Source organism: Eurosta solidaginis, chromosome 2 (genome assembly GCF_040869045.1).
Source record: "Eurosta solidaginis isolate ZX-2024a chromosome 2, ASM4086904v1, whole genome shotgun sequence".
NCBI classification, from domain to species: Eukaryota; Metazoa; Arthropoda; class Insecta; order Diptera; family Tephritidae; genus Eurosta; species Eurosta solidaginis.
Genome location: NC_090320.1, coordinates 180,164,778 through 180,188,848, shown reverse-complemented (window position 1 = coordinate 180,188,848; position 24,071 = coordinate 180,164,778). Strand labels below are relative to the sequence as shown.

Below are 24,071 nucleotides of genomic sequence, written 5' to 3'. Positions count from 1 at the left end.
ACGCTTTGCCCATTCACATACAAAATTTCGCGAAGCACTGTTGTAAACCAGGGATGCACCTTAACGTTAAGCTAATCGTTTATCAAAAAATTTCCACCGTTTCCGTTGAAACACTTCGAAATATTATCGATAAAGAAATTATCAAGATAAATTGTATCTCGTTTTTAACCGAAACGAAAAGCTTTCGTTAACGTTAAAAACGTTAACAAAAACGTAATACTTTATGTTTGAATTGTGCTGGCAATGCTATAGCCATGGTGAAGCCGTAAGGTGCTAACAGCGAGCGAACATACACACACAAACTCCATGTAATTTGTTTGTGTAATTCGTTGGTGGTAATGTCAAAAATACTCTGAGAAATGTTCGTACTGTCAAAATTCATGAGAAAAGTTGCAATCAGCTTGGCTAATGCTTTCACCTTTAATGATTCCGCCATCAATCAGATTTGCTAGCATAGTTTGAAATTAATAGTCAGCATAAACGATTTGATTTCGTTTTGATATGGCAGAAAACGAAACAAAATCATTTCGTCAATTTGACGTTCTTAACGTTAATAAACGAAACGAAATGACTTTGTTTCGTTTATTAACGTTAATTATCGTAACGAAATGATATCGGTTCGTTGGTTAAGCATGCCTGTTGTAAACATTCTTTCCATACAACAAAAATACTTGCTAACATATTTTGTGTCGTATTCGATCGTTATATTGCAATTTTCAATTGCGAAAAATGTTAGAAATTTTACCAACCAGTAGGAAAAATAATTTCACTTGCAAATGTCAAATCCTTCTTCTTATGATTTGCTTGGAACAAAATTGGGGAGTTGGCTACTTTTCAATATCAGATGGCGCCAGTGTCGCTCATTCTACCGTTCTCCATAAAAATACGTGCAATCTACTCATCATGCATAAGCATGTGTTAAACTCATCTATATGAAAAACTCCTTATGTGTCGGACCTATAAACAATACACACACAAATATGTTATGTACATGTACACAGACGCACACATTGATTCCTACGGGTTTGAGGGTTCGGTCAAACGTGTTTCGTACGACAAACGTCCGTATCGTTGTGAATGATAACTAAGTGTGATATCTTATCTGTCAACTGCCTGACAGGATGTTCAATATGGCTACTTTTTAGCGTTTTGGCAGGGTGTTCAATATGGCGGCGCATATCTTCAGGGGGGGATAGAAAGGGATGCAGAATGAGATAGCGATAATCAATCACAAATCAGGTGATCCAATCATTTTGGAATTTTGACGTCTATGCAGAAGATATCACACTTAGTTATCATTCAAAATGGTCCGTATGTACGGCACACGTCGGTGGGTAACTGCCGCTTTAGATGTAGAGCAGGCATCAGCAAAATCAAAATGCAGATGTGTTAGTGAGAGCGCGATAATCGCGCACATCACTTGATGCATCGGGTTTCATTCGGTTATTAGCAAGCAACAAGCAAATATCGTTTGTTATTATATTTATAATGCGCACAATGGCAAGCAAAAGGTTTATACAATTAAAAACATTGTATTTGCGCAAAAGGGTTGGTCAACATTAAATATTTTTCGCCTGTGCGCATTGAAAAAACTAACAAATGATCTTTGCTTTTTGCTTGCTAATAACATTCGTAAGCATAGCGAGCAACGAACACAATCGATGTTACTGCGCCAAATGCTCAGCGACAACTAAAGGCGGTGACACAATGAAATTTTGCATATAGATGCGTTTAACACAAGCTTATGCATTCCTGTAACATCGCCACAATCAACCAAGATGTTGAGTTTATAAATATGAAGGAACTTCAGATTTGACAATTGAAGTTATGTCGTCTTGCTCATTCACATACAAAATTTCGCGAAGCACAGTTATAAATATTCTCCCTATACAATAAAAATACTTGCTAACATATTTTGTGTCGAATTCGTTTGTTATATTGCAGTTTTTAATTGCGAAAAATGTTAGAAAAATTACCAACGAGTGGGAAAAATAATTTCACGTGCAAAGTATGCCATCCCATTAGCCAAAGCAATTGTCAAATTTTTCTTCTTATTCTGTGCTTGCAAAAAAAATTTGCAGTCTACACATAATGCATAAGATTGAGTTATAGGTCCGACACATAAACAGTTTTTCATATAGATGAGTTTAACACATGCTTATGCATTATGAGTAGATTGCACGTATTTTTATGGAGAACGGTAGAATGAGTGACGCTGGCGCCATCTGATATTGAAAAGTAGCCAACTCCCCAATTTTGGTTCAAACAAATCATAAGAAGAAGAATTTGATATTTGCTTTGGCTAATGGTGTTAGCACACTTTGCAAGTGAAATTATTTTTCCTACTGGTTGGTAAAATTTCTAACATATTTCGCAATTGAAAACTGCAATATAACAATCGAATACGACACAAAATATGTTAGCAAGTATTTTTGTTGTATAGGGAGAATGTTTACAACAGTGCTTCGCGAATTTTGTATGTGAATGGTCAAGGCGTAATAAACTACAGTTGCCAAGTCTGAAGTTCCTTCATATTTACAAACGCAACATCTTGGTTGATTGTGGCGATGTTATTGGAATGCATAAGCTTGTGTTAAACGCATCTATATGAAAAATGTCATTGTGTCCCGGCCATTAAATGCATCTATATGAAAAACTGCTCATGTAACAGGGCCTTTAGGACTATACAACTAATACCGCACTCGTGTGAACTTCCGATATATTTAGTACTTACATATGTATTTACATACAAATATTTTTTTGCAGATATATTTAAACGTATGCGTGATCAGCTTTTGACGTCAAGCTTGGCTAGTGACGATACTCTGTTCTCATTTGATCCTTCCAAGGGCAATACAACCTCTACTGTAAAGGTAATACCAACTAAAATTTAAGGCATGTGTTCAGAACAATACAATAGCCGTGTTTTTTAACACGCGCGTATACGTTTCGTTTGCGCGTGTTAAAAAACGCCTATCTTCGCTTAGATAATGCTTAGGAGACCCATCTAGCGGCTGTGGTAAAACAACTAGCTACAGCAACAGGGTGTACCGAAAAGCGGAGACGCAACGCTCTGATGGCCATAGGGTATAACATATAGCTGAATCAGTTGCGATGAATTGTGGACACACATATAATACATAGAATTAGTGTACAGGGTGAAACAAAGACACATATTTCAGTTACATCTGAGTATAATGCGTATTGAAATTTAGTAGGACAAAATTTATGCGCAGCAATTTCAGAGGTGTATTTATAGTTTGTCTCTTAGCAGTCAATATAAAGTTTAAGCGTAAACGGATATACGCGTGTTAAAAAACACGGCTAATATTTCCTTTAAAGATTGTCAACGGCCGTAAAATTGAAGTGAACAAGACGGTGTTCGGTGATGAGGACAGCCTTTTTAAGGTGCGTTTAGTGAACATACGTCCAGTTGAGTCGGGTGAAGATATCGGCGAAACAACAGTAACTGCTCCAAAATCACCAAATCCAGTAACATCAGCGCCAAACAAAAATGGCTACGATAATGAATCTGATGAGCGTCGAGAGCCACTAGAGAAAAAATCGGATGAAAATGAAATAAAGCGCAACATCGATGAGCCTGAGGTAAAATACTAATTAGAGAAATAAACTGTTGCCAACTGCATCTGCACGCATGTATAATCAACTCACATCCAAAATATAACAATACTGTAAAGTTTTTCTATCCCTTCTTTTTCAACTAACTTTTTAAATAGATATGTAGTTACTTACATATGTATGTAATTTTAATATTTTATAGGTATGCCATCGTTCTATTTTTTGCTATGAGTTTATGTGCTGTATTTAGAGTTTATACATACTTATGTAGATAAAATACATATTTTTGAAAATATGTATGCACATTAGTGTGGTTTATTATTTGAATAGGGCCATTGTTTTCGGCAACGTTGCAATCAGACTCGCATTTTACGAAAAACGAGTAAAGAAGTTAACCCGCCCGCCCTCTAGTAAAATTGAAAGCCGATTAAATTTTTGAAGCAGCCAAATTTTCGAGACATTATCAAGGATTGAAACTATAACCGTTTATTTCTCAAAACGCAACAGAGTCTGCAACTGGAAAAGAACGATTATGGCATAAGTGCTCCCAATAATTTTTTTTTTAATTTTTCTGCATAAACACTTGTGTCCGGCTTTTCAGTGCGCGTGCAAGCTACAGCTAAACTGGGCTTGATTTTTAGCCTTGGCATTTTTGATGCTTGGGCTCACCTTTCCCGTGCGAATTGCTGCTGTTGTTAAAGTTTATCTCAATTTAACTTTGCCACTGTAGCCGTTTACCTAAAATTTTACTGCTTATTACCGTTAAATAAGACAAAAGAGTTGGTTTAAACTCTAGTTAACTAAAATTAGCAAAAACCCGGGCTTACGGGCCAAGTATATCATAAAAAATACCTTGGTTTAAGTGATACCTCTTTTAATACCGTTTTCATACAGAAACTTAATCGAATCACAATTCTATTTAATGAAATAATTAAATTTCCGTTTTCATACAGGGCCATTTGCTTCATTAAGCGAACATCTGTAAGCAGCCCCAAAAAAATATTTCGTTTTTACAAAAAATAGTTAAAATGAAAGCAGCCGTTTCCTTAACTATAAATACAATCAAAAAGTGCGAACGTCAAGCTGTGAAGTTGTGTTTTGATTTCTACTGTGCCTTATTTTATCTTAAATCAAAAAATTTGTTTGTTTAAATAATTATTGTGCTAAAAATAAGTGTAAACACGTTGTGTACTGCATTCAGCAATTTAAAGTTCTGCTTTTCTTTACTAAAATAAATTGTATCTTAAAAATAATTGATAAAGTGTGTACATCCATACATACATACATATTTGCCGAGTCACTTTGCATATTTGTTGTTGCATTTGATTGGCATTTATTTATTTTCAGTTTTCAATTGCCACAGCTGTTTGCATTGTGTGTTGTTAAGCGTTAGTTAATAGCGATCTTAAACTGCTCATACAGTGATCTTCAAACTGCTCAAACAGTGATTTTCTTACTGTGATCTCCAAACTACTTTCACTGCCTCCGTCTGTTTAATCAATTTTACTTCAACTTACAATGTCTTGCAATTTTGTTAACTGCCAATTGAAAGGTGATACCGAGCGTTTCGTGTCGTGTCGTGCTGGCTTTGTGATGAGCTTGCTCATATGAAGTGCGCTAGTTTGACAGCAAGGGTGTGTGATGCGATCAACGATAACAAGGGTGTGCGTTGGTCGTGCCTGAAATGCAGATCCACGGAAGTGGATCTTTTTAAGCTTTTCAAACATACCCGAAACGCATTCTCCGAAATCGGTAAGGAACTTTCTACATTAGGGGATAAATTCAAGTATTATGAAAACTTGTTTAAAACTTTCAAATGTATTACCGATTCAGCTGCTAATGCTAACAGCGACAGTCGTGACAGCAAACGAAAACGAACTGATGTCTCGGCTGGCGTACTGACCCTAGACCCCGTTCAAAACACCCAGAACCCAATCGTTCCTACACCCAGCACGATAGAATTAATAAACTTAGCATCTCCAAGTCCTCTTACAGTAGAGTCTTCAACATCAAAGGCACCTCCAACAAAACTAGCAGCTAGAAAAAATATTGAACCTGCAAACCGTTCTCAGGCGACTGAGCCTGGAACTAGGAAGTTGGTTGTAGTCCCTCCTAAAAAATCGATATTCGTGTCAAGATTCGAGAGGGATACTACTGAGGAGGATCTGAAATCGTATATCTTCTCAAAAAGGAAAACCCATGACGTAACAATTCAGAAATTTAATTTTAGTTATAAAAGAAGCGTATCTTCCTTTAGATTAAATGTACCTATTGACCATTTTGACACTATCTTGAGTAACGATTTTTGGCCATCTGGGGCACTTGTGCGGGAATTTGAATATAGGCGTAATAAGAGTGTTCCAAACTTAGCAAAGATCCCTGTTAATAACACTGAGTCAAAAAACTGAACGAAAATTCTGCTTTAGATATACTTTACCAAAATGTTAGAGGCTTAAACACCAAGTTAACAGAACTGTTTTTAAAGTCATTTAACTCAAGCTACGATATAATTGCTTTAACCGAAACCTGGCTGAAACCTCATGTTTTTAACTCAGAGATCCTCTGTAATGACTACCAGATATATCGAAATGACCGCCTGAACAGCGTTGGAGGTGGAGTTCTGCTTGCTGTACACTCTTCAATACCATCTGAAGAGATTTGCGTAACCGCCACCGATACAACTGAGTTCTTATGCATACGCACACAACTAGCAAATTTCCACATTTATTTGGCCATCTGTTATATCCCGCCATCTTCTGAACTGTCCGTTTATATGCATCACATTTCCTTGCTAAGAACTGTTAATTCGATGCTAAAGCCTTCCGATTCTATTATTGTCTTGGGTGACTTCAATATGCCACACATATCATGGTGCATCTCTGACTATAAAATCGTACCAGTTTCGTCAAAGTCTTCCAACAATGAATTTCTAGACGGAATGTCTGAGCTGTGCCTTCGACAAATCAACATCCAATCGAATAAATTCGGAAGAGTGTTAGATTTAGCCTTTGTGGATGATGAATCTAAATATTCCATTAGTCGATGCGAACCCATTATTGAACCTGAAGATGCTTACAACCCTTCCCTCAAAATAGTTTACGAAGTTGTAAATTATGCTTGTAACAGCGGAAATAAACGATACAACTCCAGTTATCGCTTCGACTTTGCGAAGGCCAATTTTAAAAAATTAAATCGTGATCTATCTCGAATAGTGTGGCAAATATTTAATGCTGATGTGGAGCAAAGCGTTTCTCACTTTTACAATACCATTTACTGTCTTTTTGAAAAATACGTACCTAAGCGGATTTGTGTACATTCCGATACAAGCCAAGTATGGTTCACTAAAGAGCTGAAAATTTTAAAGAATAAAAAGTCTCGATCTTTCAAGTTGTTCAAAAAGACGGGTTTACATAACCATTATTTACAGTACTCGATTCTACGCTGCAAGTATTTTCAATTGAACAAAAAGTGTTACAAAGCTTATCTATTATAAAATGAAAAGAAATATAACTTGCAACCCGAAGGCATTTTACGGATTCGTAAACTCTAAACTCAGGGTGAAAGGGTTTCCATCATCCAAAAAATTCCAAGATAATATTTCCAGCGATGATCAAGAGATCGCCGACTTCTTTGCGGAATTTTTCAAATCAAATTACTCTATTGAGACCAACGTTTCACCCAATGAATACCCATACCATATTGATTCATGTTATTCAATCAGAGCTCCATTTATATCTTCAGAAGATGTATTATCTTATTTAAAAACTTTAAAAGTATCATATTCATACGGCCCCGACAGGATCCCGACACACTTTCTTAAAAAATGTGCTGCAAACATCTATCAGCCGCTAACAGATTTATTTAATTTATCTTTAATTTATGGCGTTTTCCCAACAATATGGAAGGAATCTTTTCTTATTCCGCTTCATAAAAATGGAAGCAGGTCTTCAATAGAAAACTACCGGGGCATAGCAAAGTTATCCGCTATCCCAAAGTTATTTGAGGCTATTGTTACCCACCACCTAACATTCTCTATTTCCCCCATAATTGCAAGCTCGCAGCATGGGTTCTGTAAGGGCAAATCACCTATCACCAATTTACTAGAATTTACCACCCACGTTTCTAATGGATTTAGAAAAGGCCTTCACACTGATGTAATTTACACCGATTTTAGTAAAGCTTTCGACAAAGTATCACACCCATTACTTATTCATAAGCTCAGTCAACTCGGTTTTCAACCCCGTCTTATATGTTGGATTTCTTCGTATCTTGGTTATCGTACGCAAAAAGTAATCTTTAAAAATACACTTTCTGGGGTCATCAATGTTTCTTCTGGTGTTCCTCAGGGCAGCCATCTTGGTCCGATTCTTTTCTTGTTGTTCATAAACGATATATCTGGTACAATTAAATACTCAAAAATCTTGATGTACGCAGACGATGTAAAACTTTTCAAATCATGTGCCTCGGTTGAGGAACATTCCTTGTTTCAAATGGATTTAAATCACTTGGTTACCTGGTGCAATGTAAATTATATGCCGCTCAATCTCAAAAAATGTAAATTCATGTGTTTTTCTCGGAGAGTTTCGCCACCAGCTTCATATACAATTATCAACTATAGTCTAGAAACTGTAAATAATTTTATTGACTTGGGAGTCATGATGGATTCCAAACTTAGTTTCAATCTTCATATTAATGCTACAGTGAATAAAGGCAAAGGTGTTTTTGCATTTGTTAAACGGTGGTCAAAAGAATTTAACGACCCTTACATAACTAAAGCACTTTTTATACTCAGTTGAGCAGAGCTCACAGAGTATATTAAGTTTGATTGGATAACGGTTGGTTGTACATATATAAAGGAATCGAGATAGATATAGACTTCTATATATCAAAATAATCAGGATCGAAAAAAAATTTGATTGAGCCATGTCCGTCCGTCCGTCCGTCCGTCCGTTAACACGATAACTTGAGTAAATTTTGAGGTATCTTGATGAAATTTGGTATGCAGGTTCCTGAGTACACATCTCAGATCGCTATTTAAAATGAACGATATCGGACTATAACCACGCCCACTTTTTCGATATCGAAAATTTCGAAAAACCGAAAAAGTGCGATAATTCATTACAAAAGACAGCTAAAGCGACGAAACTTGGTAGATGAGTTGAACTTATGACGCAGAATAGAAAATTAGTACAATTTTGGACAATGGGCGTGGCACCGCCCACTTTTAAAAGAAGGTAATTTAAAAGTTTTGCAAGCTGTAATTTGGCAGTCGTTGAAGATATCTTGATGAAATTTGGCAGGAACGTTACTTCTATTACTATATGTACGCCTAATAAAAATTAGCAAAATCGGAGAAGGACCGCGCCCACTTTTAAAAAAAAAATTTTTTTTAAGTAAAATTTTAACAAAAAATTTAATATCTTTACAGTATATAAGTAAATTATGTCAACATTCAACTCCAGTAATGATATGGTGCAACAAAATACAAAAATAAAAGAAAATTTCAAAATGGGCGTGGCTCCGCCCTTTTTCATTTAATTTGTCTAGGATACTTTTAACGCCATAAGTCGAACAAAAATTAACCAATCCTTTTGAAATTTGGTAGGGGCATAGATTTTATGACATTAACTGTTTTCTGTGAAAATGGGCGAAATCGGTTGATGCCACGCCCAGTTTTTATACACAGGCGTCCGTCTGTCCTTCCGCATGGCCGTTAACACGATAACTTGGGCAAAAATCGACATATCTTTAATGAACTTAGTTCACGTGCTTACTTGAACTCACTTTATCTTGGTATGAAAAATGAACGAAATCCGACTATGACCACGCCCACTTTTTCGATATCGAAAATTACGAAAAATGAAAAAATGCCATAATTCTATACCAAATACGAAAAAAACATGAAACATGGTAAGGTAATTGGATTGTTTTATTGACGCGAAATATAACTTTAGAAAAAACTTTATAAAATGGTTGTGACACCTACCATATTAAGTAGAAGAAAATGAAAAAGTTCTACAGGGCGAAATAAAAAACCCTTAAGATCTTGGCAGGTATTACATATATAAATAAATTAGCTGTATCCAACAGATGATGTTCTGGGTCACCCTGGTCCACATTTTGGTCGATATCTGGAAAACGCCTTCACACCACTCCCTTTTAAAACTCTCATTAATACCTTTAATTTGATACCCATATCGTACAAACTCATTCTAGAGTCACCCCTGGTCCACCTTTATGGCGATATCTCGAAAAGGCGTCCACCTATAGAACTAAGCCCCACGCCCTTTTAAAATACTCATTAACACCTTTCATTTGATACCCATATCGTAAAAACATATTCTAAAGTCACCCCTGGTCCACCTTTATGGCGATATCTCGAAAAGGCGAACACCTATAGAACGAAGGCCCACTCCCTTTTAAAATACTCATTAACACCTTTCTTTTGATACCCATATTGTACAAACAAATTCTAGGGTCACCCCTGCTCCACCTTTATGGTGATATCTCGAAACGGCGTCCACATATGGAACTAAGGATTACTCCCTTTTAAAATACTCATAAACACCTTTCTTTTGATACCCATATTGTACAAACAAATTCTAGGGTTACCCCTGGTCCACCTTTATGGCGATATATCGAAACCGCGTCCACCTATGGAACTAAGGATTACTCCCTTTTAAAATACTCATTAGCACCTTTCATTTGATACCCATATCGTGCAAACGCGTTCTATAGTCACCCCTGGTCCACCTTTATGGCGATATCTCGAAAAGGCGACCACCTATACAACAACCACCACTCCCTTTTAAAACCCTTATTAATACCTTTAATTTGATACCCATATCGTACAAACATATTCTAGAGTCACCCCTGGTCCACCTTTAGGGCGATATTTCGAAACGGCGTCCACCTATAGAACTAAAGCCCACTCCCTTTTAAAATACTCATTAACACCTTTCGTTTGATGCCCATATTGTACAAACAAATTCTAGGGTCAGCCCTGGTCCACCTTATGGCGATATCTCGAAACGGCGTCCACCTATGGAACTAAGGATTACTCCCTTTTAAAATACTCATTAACACCTTTTTTTTGATACCCATATTGTACAAACAAATTCTAGGGTCACCCCTGGTCCACCTTTGTGGCGATATCTCGAAATGGCGTCCACCTATGGAACTAAGGATTACTCCCTTTTAAAATACTCATTAACACCTTTCATTTGAAACCCATATCGTACAAACGCATTCTAGAGTCAACCCTGATCCACCTTTATGGCTATATCCCTAAATGGCATCCACCTATAGAACTATGGCCCACTCCCTCATAAAATACTCTTTAACGCCTTTCATTTGATACACATTCCAGGGTTTCCCTCGGTTCATTTTCCTACATGGTTATTTTCCCTTATGTTGTCACCATAGCTCTCAACTGAGTATGTAATGTTCGGTTACACCCGAACTTAACCTTCCTTACTTGTTACAACATTAGTTAGGCCAATATTAGAATATGGCTCGATAATTTGGAATCCGCGTTATCAAGTCCATGCAGACAGTCTCGAATCAATACAAAAACAATTTTTACTATTTGCCTTAAGAAATTTCCAATGGGACTCTTTAACTAATCTTCCACCTTATACTAATCGATTAAAGCTTATCAATCTTCCAACTCTTGCTAGTCGAAGGGAAATGCTTGGTGTAATATTTATGACAAAACTTTTAAATGGATCAATTTCGAGCCCATTCCTTCTGAATAAAGTGAACTTTTGCGTTCCTCGGACATCGAGACACTTCAAACCTCTTCTGCTGAAAAAATGTAGAACGAATTTCGAACAAAATGAACCTTTTCGGCGTTTATGCCAAGATTATAACACTCACTCAAACATATTTGATATCTCGGACTCCCTTTTTTCTATAAAAAAGATTGTTCTCACCTCTCTAAATTAATGTATAATACGTTTGCTTCTGTTCTCTTTAAGTATTACGCTTGGCTGATGAAATTTCTTCTGTAGCTGAGCAGTCTCAGATCGTGACGCTTGACAAACCGCTGCCCATCAAAGACTCGGCAAAATAAAAAAAATAAAAAATAAAAAAGTTATTATATATATATATAAATCGATCGCGTGAACAGGATTAGCCTGGTTTCATTGGGCCACTTGAGGGCAGCGCGCTGCCACAACGTCCATTAAAAAAAAAAATAAATAAAATGCATGCGCAAATACCCATAGATGTTGCACCTATCCAAATATGTACCTATTTTCGAAAAAGCCATATTACCTTTTGCAGCAAATGCGAAAATTAATTTTTGAATTTTTCCGAGTTTTTCTATTTTTCGTAATGTATTGAAAATAATTTATTTTTGAATATCATTTGTTGACATTGACAATAAAATTTGAAGCAAGAAGTAAAACCGACTGGATTTTTCACTCGATTAGGCATTCAATAATGCAATAATGAGATAATTAAAAATTTGTATTTTGTATGGAAGATTGAGTTCAATTAGGGCTTTAATGTAGAAAACTTGACTAATTATTTCATTAAGCCTCTGTGCGAAATTGGTATTATATTAAAAAAAAAAGCCATTTAAATAGCTTTTCGCGGTTTTTAAGAATAGAGTAGTGCGGAATGGCTGAATTCAAAGGTGTATTCATAATTTTAATTAGGTAGGTTTTGTATGAATTAAAAGACATACAACTTGAGCTTTGCCTCACTATAAGAAATTTTTCAAATTTTTCAAAGCAAAAATTAACATGGAAAACAATTTATTTCTCTGCCTCATTTTGTTCAAATCGGAAAGTTATGATTTTATTTTGGTAGATTACTTTCGCTGGAATTTCGCAATGTACCTACTCCGCTCTAATGTGCATACTTACATATAGGTACGTGTATAAATACAACATATGTATATTTGCCTGATTCACACCTGGCTCGCAGTTCTTTAATTGGCAATTGTATCTACTCTTTTTTTTTGTGAACTAAACATACATATATGTATGTGTATCTAAAATTTTGTATAAACAAAATACACATAAAAACCTAAGTACCAACTAACGAATTAACCAGCCACGTGTGAATCACTCTTATATAAATACTAAAAAATCTCAAAAGACCGTTTCAAAATATCTTAAATTTTTAACTGTATTACTTAGAGGAAGTTTGAAGAGCTGGACTGACATTTGAACTCGATTTTAGAAGATTTTATCGCAACTTATATTTGTTTTGTAAATATTGAAAAAAATTTTATGTATATTACTGTTACTTAATAAAAAATACATCTTTGTAAAAATGTTATAAATGCTGAAAGCGATTTTATTTCGAATGAATTAACTTGATTACTTTTTTATTGAAGTAAGCTTAAGACCCTGTAAACATTTATGTAAAAAAAACCCTTATCCTCGCTTATATAATGCTTAGGAGACCCCTCTAGCGGCAGTGGTTAAATAAGTAGGTACAGAACAGGGTGTACCTAAAATCGGAGACACAAACCTCTGGTGCCCATAATGTATAACATATAGCTGAATCAGTTGCGATGAATAGTGGACACACACCATTTGAAGAGGTGATACATAGAATTAGTGTAGAGGTGAAACATGGAAACATATTTCAGTTACATCTGAGTATAATGCGTATTGAAATTTAGTAGTACAAATTTTATGCGGAACAATTTCAGAGATGTGTTTACAGTTTGACGCTTAGCAGTCCATAGTCCATAACGTTTAAGTGTAAACGTCTATAGATGTGAAAAAAACACAGCCATTGATAATTAAGCTAAGGTGGATATAGATATATATTAAAATGCTTTTTTATATGTTCCAAGAATTTATGAAACATAGGTACTTATGGCCGAGACACAATGAAGTTTTTCATACAGATGCGTTCAACGCAATCTTATGCATGTCAGTAACATCAAGAAGGCCACCGTGGTGTGATGGTAGCGTGCTCCGCCTATCACACCGTATGCCCTGGGTTCAACTCCCGGGCAAAGCAACATCAAAATTTTAGAAATAAGATTTTTCAATTAGAAGAAAATTTTTCTAAGCGGGGTCGCCCCTCGGCAGTGTCTGGTAAGCGCTCCGATTGTATTTCTGCCATGAAAAGCTCTCAGTGAAAACTCATCTGCCTTGCAGATGCCGTTCGGAGTCGGCATAAAACATGTAGGTCCCGTCCGGCCAATTTGTAGGGAAAAATCAAGAGGAGCACGACGCAAATTGGAAGAGAAGCTCGGCCTTAGATCTCTTCGGAGGTTATCGCGCCTTACATTTATTTTATTTAACATCAAGAAGGAACTCAAGACTTACTTGGCAACTGAAATTTATTTCGCCTTGCCCATTAACATACACAATTTTTCTCACTGTTCAAGAAATATACCTGCCAACATATTTTGTGTCCTATTGATTTGTTATATTGCAGTTTTTAACTGTAAAAATTTACCAACGGGTGGGAAAAGTAATTGCACTTGCAAAGTATTAAAATACCCTACTGCTTATTTAACATGTGGCTTTAACATGTGAATACAATCACATACGTGCCCATCTCTAAGCTGTTACTAAGTAAATGCACAACAACAAAAACCTTAAAGCAAGCTACATAAACACATTAATCATCATTTACACACATACATACACGACAACGAAGAGATATATGTATAACTCACACACAGTTGTAGTCATCAGTCGAAGTAGTACTCACATATAAATACTGTAACCAATGTTAGCAGCACTGAGCGATGCTATCGTCTCTAAGCCGATGCTAAGCAGTGACGTGAATGCACATCCATATTTCAATCATTATATATCTACATAAACGAAATAATAACTGCGTCTACATATATGTACCATGTACGTATACGAGCAGCGGAGAGTCAATGCCCTAACACATGCATATATCTGAGAAGTTTGAGAGCTACTGGACTAGTAGATTCTGGAAGCGCCTAAAAGATGTATAAAATTGTGCAATTTTAGTTATAGCTGAGAAGTTTGAGAGCTCATGGACAATGCTAGTAGATTCTAGAAAAATGCGAACGAGGAAACCAAAGAGTATAAGAGGCGACAGATGTAGAGGCGCTGAAATTCAGTTTGAGTTGAGCACTCAATCAGTTATTGATTAAGCACGCGATCTGGCGGACAATAGTAGAGTTTAATTTGAGTTATCAATCAGTTTAGTTACTAAGCCAGCGAGTAGCAAAGTATAAGTGTTATTGTGAAGTACTTTAATAAAAGTCATTTTTCCATTATTCAATATTGGAGTTATTTATTCAACAGTTTAGTGATTCGAACTTAGCAGAGGATTGCAAATAAGAGGATTTGCAAGTAAATTCGTTACAATTGGTGTCAGAAGAGGAATTGTTGAATAAATTGCGAAGACTTCGAAAACAACTTGGACATGGCAAAGTTAAGTGAATTGAAGATCCCGCTACTGAAGAAGGAGTTGGAGAGCCGTGGATTGAATACAACCGGCATTAAACTCGAACTTCAGGCCCGACTACGAGAGGCAATGGAATTAGAAGGAATTGATGTGGAAGAGTATGACTTTCATCTTGATGGCGTGGAAATAACAAAAATGGAAGAAACACCGCAGACAATGGCGAACACAGACCTGAACATGATATTGGCTGCAATATCGGCACAAATGTCCGAAATGTCATCACAAATATCTACCAACATGTCATCACAATTGGAATCACAGGAGGCACGCATTTCAGAAATGTCGACACAGATAACATCCAATATGGCATCACAATTGGAAGAACAGAAAACACACATGGCGTCACAAATTGCAGAACAATTAAAAGAACAAGAGGCACGCATAACATTACAGCTCGAAGCACAAGAAGAACGTATCTCAACAAAGCTGGAGGCACAGGAAACAAACTTCTCATCGCAGCTGGAGGCTGTTAGTGAACGACAAAATAAAGTGGAGGCCAAGATGGATGCTTTGAAAGATCGGATTCAGGAGTTACAATTGAACCGTCCAATCACTTCAACGTCTACTCTGAAGGTAAAATCCCCAACGTTTGATGGTTCTGTTCCATTCCAGGTATTTAAGCTACAATTTGAGAAGACGTCGGCAGCGAACAACTGGAATGCTGAAGATAAAGTTGCTGCACTGTTCGTGGCATAGAAAGGGCCAGCAGCCGAAATCCTACAAACGATTCCCGAAGGAGAGCTGAACAACTATGAAGCACTGATGGCCGCTGTCGAGAGACGTTATGGAATCGAGCATAGGAAACAGATATTCCAAATTGAGTTGCAAAACCGCCACCAAAGAGCGAATGAGATATTGCAGGAGTTTGCTTCAGATATTGAAAGATTGGCTCATCTTGCAAATGCGGACGCACCCATGGAATACACTGAAAGGGTAAAAATCCAGAGCTTCATAAATGGCATATGAGACGTGGAAACGAAGCGGGCTACATATGCGAATCCAAAGCTAACGTTTGCTGAAAATGTATCGCATGCACTAACTCAGGAAACAGCCTCACTTTTGAGTAAGCCAGTTTTCAAAGCACGTCGTGTGGAAGTAGAAAGGCCAGAGTGGGTAGACGCAATATTGGAGGCGCTGAAAGGATCGCAAAAGCGGAGTGAAAAAATTACCAAATGCTTCAAATGCGGGAAGTCCGGTCACATATCACGACATTGCAGCAGCGGACCCAATAACTCCAACAATGTGGGTGGCCGTAATCGCAAAGCTGGAGGAGATGAGCAAGAGCGAGTAAGAGGTAGAGAGCTAGATCCAGCTATTGAATGCCCTGTGATATCTGTGTCGCAAATTGGTAGAAAATCGAGCAGTCTTACCGTCAGAGGGAATGTGGATGGCAAAGAACGAGTACTGACTGTAGATACGGGCGCATCTCATTCCTTGATCCGATCTGACTTGGTCAACAGGAGAGTAAAACCGCTACCTGGAGCAAAGTTGCGTACGGTCACTGGCGAGTATAACCAAGTTCAGGGAGAAGTGAGATGTGAAGTATTGATTGGGAAGGTCATGGTTCTACACCAATTTGTTGTGGCGGAGATTGTTGATGAAGTTATATTGGGAGTGGGTTTCTTGGTTGACCATGATATCAAGATCGATATGCAGAGAAGGGTGATGCGTTATGAGAACCAAGATGTGCCACTTAACTTTAGTTTGGAAAAAGGGTTCAGCAGTAATCGGGTACTGGTGGAGAAGACTCGATGAAGGCCACGAAATTCAAAGGTAAAGGTGGATGGAACAAATGGGCCAAACAAATCAAAACCGAAGGTACCTGTGAGAGAAACACTGGCATTGAAAAGCCCTAACGGACGTACTAAAACGAAGAAAGAATGCAAGGGTGGTTTCAAGCCAAGGCACACTACTGTTGTGAAGCGTCGGAACGATACTGATTATGCAAAGCAAATCCGTCCAGCGCAAGCTCTGCGAAGTAGTTCTTCATTGGCCGAGCAACAGAGTGCGAGGGAACGATCCAGGATAATGAGTAGTAAGACGAAACACAGGTACGGCAAGGAAAATAATTCGGAAGGTTTCCGGGAGGGAGATTTGGTACTGTTATACAACCCTCACCGGCGGAAAGGTGTTCCATTCAAATTTCGGTGCAGTTGGGAGCAGCGGAGAGTCAACAACTAACACATGCATATATCTGAGAAGTTTGAGAGCTACTGGACTAGTAGATTCTGGAAGCGCCAAAGATGTATAAAATTGTGCCATTTTAGTTATAGGTGAGAAGTTTGAGAGCTCATGGACAATGCTAGTAGATTCTAGAAAAATGCGAACGAGGAAACCAAAGAGTATAAGAGGTGACAGATGTAGAGGCGCTGAAATTCAGTTTGAGTTGAGCACTCAATCAGTTATTGATTAAGCACGCGATCTGGCGGCCAATAGTAGAGTTTAATTTGAGTTATCAATCAGTTTAGTTATTAAGCCAGCGAGTAGCAAAGTATAAGTGTTATTGAGAATTACTTTAATAAAGGCCATTTTTCCATTATTCAATATTGGAGTTATTTATTCAACAGTTTAGTGATTCGAACTTAGCAGAGGATTGCAAATAAGAGGATTTGCAACTAAATTCGTTACAATACGCATATGGCTATACGAGAGGCTATAAACTAAAAATACACACGTATTAGCTGATAACCAAGTAGAAAATTCTAGAAGAAGAAACGTCTAGACATTTGGGCAGAGGGTACAAAAGCAGCAAAAGCTGAGTAGTCAGTGATCTGTTTGATTTAAGCACGCTATTGGTTGTGAAGTTAAGTATTATTGTGAAGTACTTTCAAAGTGGTCGAATAAAGACCGTTTTTGCACTATTGGATATTAGAGTTATTTATTCAACAGTTTGGTGATTCGAACGTTAGCAGAAGATTTGGAATAAGCGGAATTTCACTAAATTCGTTACAATTGGTGTCAGAAGAAGAAATGTTTAATAAATTCCGAAGATTTCGAATACAACTTGGACATGGCAAAGTTAAGTGAATTAAGGTTCCAGCAATTGAAATAGGAGTTGGAGAACTGTGGATTGAGCACAGCCGGAAATAATATCGAGCTTCAAGCACGGCTACGAGAGGTAATGGAGTCGGAAGGAATTAATGTGGACGATGATGTCTTTTATCCTGATGAGGACGAGATAATAACAAAAATTGGAGAGAAAAACGAGACATCGCAGACAGTTAAGAGCACAGACTTGAACATGATATTGGCTGCAGTATCTGCTCAAACATCGACAGTGGCATCTCAACTGGAATCCCAGAAGACATATATGGCATCCCAACTGGAATTCCAAGAGACACGCATAACATCCAAGATTGAAGCCCAAATGGTATCCTAACTGGAATCGCAGGAGACACGTATAGCATCTCAACTGGAAGAGCAGAAGACACGTATAACCACCAAATTGGAAGCACAGGAGAAGCGCTTATCATTGCAGGTGGCACAAATGTCTTCGCAGTTAGAAACGCAGGATGCAAAAATCAGTGAATTTCAAGCAGAAGTCGATGATTTGAAAGGTCGTATGGAGCAGTTACAACTAAATCGCCCAGCTGTTCCAGCAGTGAACAATGGAGTGCTGAAGATAAAGTTGAGCCAATATTCGTGGTAGTGAAAGGATCTGCTGCTGAAATCCTGCAGACTATTCCCGAGGGAGAGCGGAACAACTACGGAACATTGATGAGCGCTCTAGAGAGGCGATACTGAAGCGAACACAGAAAGCAGATTTACCAAATAGAGTTGCAAAACCGCTACCAAAATCTGATGAGACTTTGCAGGAGTTTGCCTCGGATGTTGAAAGATTGGCTCATCTCGCATGGAATATACCGAGAGGGTAAAAATCCAGAGTTTTATAAATGGCATATGGGACGTGGAAACGAAGCGAGCTACATACGCAAACCCAAAGCTGACTTTTGCTGAAACAGTATCCCATGCACTGACTCAGGAAACAGCGTTAATTTTGAGTAAACCCGCATACAAAGCTCATCGCGTGGAAGTGGAAAGGCCTTGCTTGGGTATATGACTCACTGGGTATTCGATAGTTGTTGCTGTAGTTGCTTCTTTCTTCACTTTAGCATTTTTTATATTACATTTAAATACAACACTGTGTACACATTATTTTTTATTTTATTATTCCACCCATATAAACATACATATGTATGTATGTACACATGTTCATTGACGAATTGCTGGACCTATAAATACTGTTATACATTGTAGACTAAAAGACATTGTAGATGAAAGTACCTCACAATTTTATAAACTCGTATAAAATTTACAAAAGGAGCTTATTTATGCGAAATCTCAAATACAAAGAAGGGAAAATGGAGAAATAATAGGAAAGAAAAGAAACTTAATTAAAAACAAGTAAGGAAGGCTAAGTTCGGGTGTAGCCGAACATTACATACTCAGTTGAGAGCTATGGAGACAAAATAAGGGAAAATCACCATGTAGGAAAATGAACCTCTGGTAACCCTGGAATGTGTTTGTATGACAAGCGTATCAAATGACAGGTATTAAAGAGTATTTTAAGAGGGAGTGGGCCATAGTTCTATAGGTGGACACCTTTTCGAGATATCGCCATAAAGGTGGACCAGGGCTGACTCTAGGATTAGTGTGTACGATATGGGTATCAAATGAAAGGTGTTAATGAGTATTTTAAAACGGAGTTGGCCTTAGTTCTATAGGTGGACGCCTTTTCGGTATATCGTTATAAAGGTGGACCAGGGGTGACTCTAGAATGCGTTTGTACAATAAGGGTATCAAACGAAAGGTGTTAATGAGTGTTTTAAAAGGGAGTGGGCCTTAGTTCTATGGGTTGACGCCTTTTCGAGATATTGCCATAAAGGTGGACCAAGGGTGACTCTAGAATTTGTTTGTACGATATGGGTATCAAATGAAAGGTGTTAATGAGTATTTTAAAAGGGAGTACGCCTTAGTTCTATAGGTGGACGGCTTTTCGAGATATCGCCATAAAGGTGGACCAGGGGTGACCCTAGAATTAATTTGTACGATATGGGTATCAAATGAAAGGTGTTAATGAGTATTTTAAAAGTGGGTGGGCCTTAGTTCTATGGGTGGACGCCTTTTCGAGATATCGCCATAAAGGTGGACCAGGGATGACTCTAGAATTTGTTTGTACGATATGGGTATCAAATGAAAAGTGCTAATGAGTATTTTAAAAGGGAGTGGGCCTTAGTTCTATAGGTGGACGCCTTTTCGATATATCGCCATAAAGGTGGACCAGGGGTGACTCTATAATGTGTTTGTACAATATGGGTGTCAAATTAAAGGTATTAATAAGAATTTTAAAAAGGAGTGGTGGTAGTTGTATATGTGAAGGCGTTTTCGAGATATCGACCAAAATGTGGACCAGGGTGACCCAGAACATCATCTGTCGGGTACCGCTAATTTATTTATATATGTAATACCACGAGCAGTAATCCTGCCATGATTCCAAGGGCTTTTGATTTCGCCCTGCAGAACTTTTTCATTTTCTTTTACTTAATATGGTAGGTGTCACACCTAGTTTACAAAGTTTTTTTCTAAAGTTATATTTTGCGTCAACAAACCTATCCAATTACCATGTTTCAACCCTTTTTTCGTATTTGGTATAGAATTATGGCACTTTTTTAATTTTTCGTATTTTTCGATATCGAAAAAATGGGCGTGGTGATAGTCAGATTTCGGCAATTTTTTATACCAATAGAAAGTGAGTTCAGGTAATTATGTGAACTGAGTTTAGTAAAGACATATCGCTTTTTGCTCAAGTTATCGTGTTAATGGCCGAGCGGAAGGACAGACGGTCGACTGTGTATAAAAACTGGGCGTGGCTTCAACCGATTTCGCCCTTTTTCACAGAAAACAGTTATCGTCCTAGAATCTAAGCCGCTACCAAATTTCACAAGGATTGGTAAATTTTTGTTCGACTTATGGCATTAAATGTATCCTAGACAAATCAAATGAAAAAGGACGGAGCCACGCCCATTTTGAAATTTTCTTTTATTTTTGTATTTTTTTGCACCATATCATTACTGGAGTTGAATGTTGTCATAATTTACTTATATACTGTAAAGATATTAAATTTATTGTAAAAATTTCACTTAAAAAAAAAAATTTTTTAAATTGGGCGTGGTCGTTCTCCGATTTTGCTATTTTTCTTTAAGCATACATATAGTAATAAGAGTAACGTTCCTGCCAAATTTCATCATGATATCTTCAACGACTGCAAAATTACAGCTTGCAAAACTTCTAAATTACCATCTTTTAAAAGTGGGCGGTGCCACGCCCATTGTCCAAAATTTTACTTGTTTTCTATTCTGCGTTATAAGTTCAACGCACCTACCAAGTTTCATAGCTCTATCCCTCTTTGGTAATGAATTATCGCAATTTTTCGAAATTTTCGATATCGAAAAAGTGGGCGTGGTTATAGTCAGATATCGTTCATTTTAAATAGCGATCTGAGATGAGCGCCCAGGAATCTACATACCAAATTTCGTCAAGATATCTCAAAATTTACTCAAGTTATCGTGTTAACGGACAGACGGACGGACGGACGGACGGACGGACGGACGGGCGGACATGGCTTAATCAAATTTTTTTTTCGATACTGATGATTTTGATATATGGAAGTCTATATCTATCTCGATTCCTTTATACCTGCACAACCAACCGTTATCCAATCAAAGTTAATATACTCTGTGAGCTCTGCTCAACTGAGTATAAAAAACAAGCAACTACGAAGAGTTATTAAAAAAAGGAATGAATTAAATCAACCAAGTTATTTGAAGAGAGTTGCAAAAAATATTTCAATTTACTAGCCTAAAATTTTTACATATATACACACATACATATATAAACATATTACGAATAAAGTTTATTTGATTTCTAAAATCGCTGTGTATGTCGGTTCATTTCGTTGTTCAGAAAGTTTATCTAAAGTGTAAGTACACTAAAAGCAGAATTTGTCAAGCTGGATTTAGCAAAAGCAGAACTTTGGAAAACCAGGAGTTTGGAAAAGCAAAATTTTAGAAAACCAGGATTTTACCTATGCAGGATTTTTTAACATTTTGCAGGATTTTGCGAGGTAGAATTTTCTAAAACAGGCAAACGTTACGCTCCCGTATAATAAATATGTTTTGAGTTAAGTGCCATTGGAAAGCAATATAATCAACAAAAAGTCACAAGTAAAAAAAACCAAGTGTCTAAATACTGTCCATGCAGCGATTAAGTTTATTTCGAAAAGCTCGCGAGATTTACGAGTACTTCGAGACCTGAGAATCTCGCGAGAAATCGAGTTCTCGATTTCTCGGGTATCGAAAATCTCGCTTGTGTTCTAGAAGAAATTGTGAGCTCTAGTCCTAAATGCTATATATCACAAAATTGTCACAGTTTATGTCCGTTTAAAAATTTAACTTGAATTTCCCTAAAGATTTTCTTAATATCTCAGCGGACCAAATGCTCATAAATGATACCCCATTTGAGCGATTTACGAAATTTAAATGGATAAAACTCTCGCAAATGCATCTGAAAACGATAGCAATATGATTCATATGTCGTTCAGTTTGTGGCAGTGAATGTATTGTTTACGATAGTCGGAACAAATAAAGCTATCGAGTCTAACAAAATTTTTTATAGACTTTTTTTGATACTTCTGCGTAGTCGGATAAAATAATCAATTTGATACATTTTCGACTCAAAATAGATTCTAAAAAAATTTGTTTCCCTAGTCCGAAACAATATTAAATAAGTATGAAAAAGGATATTGCACAATGATCGCAAGAAATAGGATATGCGAATCTTTCATGTTCCGTTTCCCATTGTGTTGCCCTATATTAAATGCAGTGAGACGCACTCAAAGAACAGAAACTTCATAATATTCTTGGTGTTGCATTTTAGCTTTTTTAAAAAAATAGTTCGTAGTACATATAACAATATACATATGTATGTGTACATAAAACACAATTTATGTGTTTTATTTATTTTTTTATAATTAAGAGTGTTAGAGAAAAACAAAGTAATTCAATTACAAAAATACAGTAAAATGTTAATATTACGTTACTATATAAAATTACTGCATTATAACTTTTTTGGCTCCGATTTGGCTGTTCTTATTGTGCGTTCTACAGCGTACTGAAAATATTTTTGCGTAACTATCAATGCATCTGTAAATATAAAATAAAAAAAAAAATTTAATAAAATAAATAATTAATTAAACTATTTGGTTCATTTAAAATATAACTCTAAATAAAAAACTACGCTAATCGTTTAGAACTCTTATATGAATATAAATACTAATGAAATTAATAATAAAAAAACCTAATAAAATAAATTATCGACATTTTCTGTATAGAAAATTGTAAAAATTATACTCACGGCGTATGGCTAATGTTGTAAGAAATCCTCTAGCACATTTTTTTGTGTCGGTTCCTCGCCAGGAACACATTTTTGCTACTGCATCCGTCATTATTTGACGCCAGCAGCCCCTTAAATATGTATCATATGTTTTCTTTGCACTAGTTACTAACTCGATAACCTTAAGCAAATGAAAAATGCATTGTTATCATATGAATTGAAAAACTACTTATCAATTCTATACCGAATATTTAAAGGGGTTTCCATTTTTAAGACTTTCTTCGAATGCTGCAAAATCTTTATACGTGTTTAGAGGTGATATTGGCAGTATCACTTTCGGCCTATGTGCCTCTCTACAAACTCGAGTCTTTATTGTCTAACATGCGTGGCCTCGCAAATATATAGTCTTCACTTCCTTCTAGGAGGCATTACTGATTAAAACAGAAATAAGTAACATTTGAGTTTAAGCGTGGATTGCCCTATTGCTTTAATGCATGAAAACAATTATTTGAAGCAATTTTTTATTCTTACTTTCCACAGCATTTATTTGCGTATAATAAATATTAAATAATTTTTAAAACACAGCACTCAACTATTCACTTTCACGGATAACATAGAACTAAAAATTGTTTTATTTTTTATTTGCGCTGAGCGTCGATAGAAGAAATAACGGTACA

At 36.7% G+C, this 24,071-nt stretch overlaps 2 protein-coding genes across 3 annotated transcripts in view; one reads left to right on the top strand and one right to left on the bottom strand.

Annotated features, from left to right (window-relative positions):
- Positions 1-24,071, top strand: part of vir-1 (virus-induced RNA 1) — a 405,722-nt gene that overhangs the window by 320,259 nt on the left and 61,392 nt on the right. For both annotated transcript variants that reach the window (XM_067766482.1, XM_067766483.1), the window contains exons 4-5: positions 2,767-2,873; positions 3,343-3,606. In XM_067766482.1, the coding sequence (XP_067622583.1) occupies positions 2,767-2,873; positions 3,343-3,606 (371 nt within the window). The remainder of the gene's footprint in view (positions 1-2,766; positions 2,874-3,342; positions 3,607-24,071) is intronic.
- LOC137240360 (CUGBP Elav-like family member 1) overlaps positions 23,024-24,071 on the bottom strand; it is a 1,194,531-nt gene continuing 1,193,483 nt past the window's right edge. Inside the window, exon 9 of the mRNA XM_067766480.1 lies at positions 23,024-23,204. Coding sequence (XP_067622581.1) covers positions 23,119-23,204 — 86 coding nt within the window. The 3' untranslated portion in view covers positions 23,024-23,118. The remainder of the gene's footprint in view (positions 23,205-24,071) is intronic.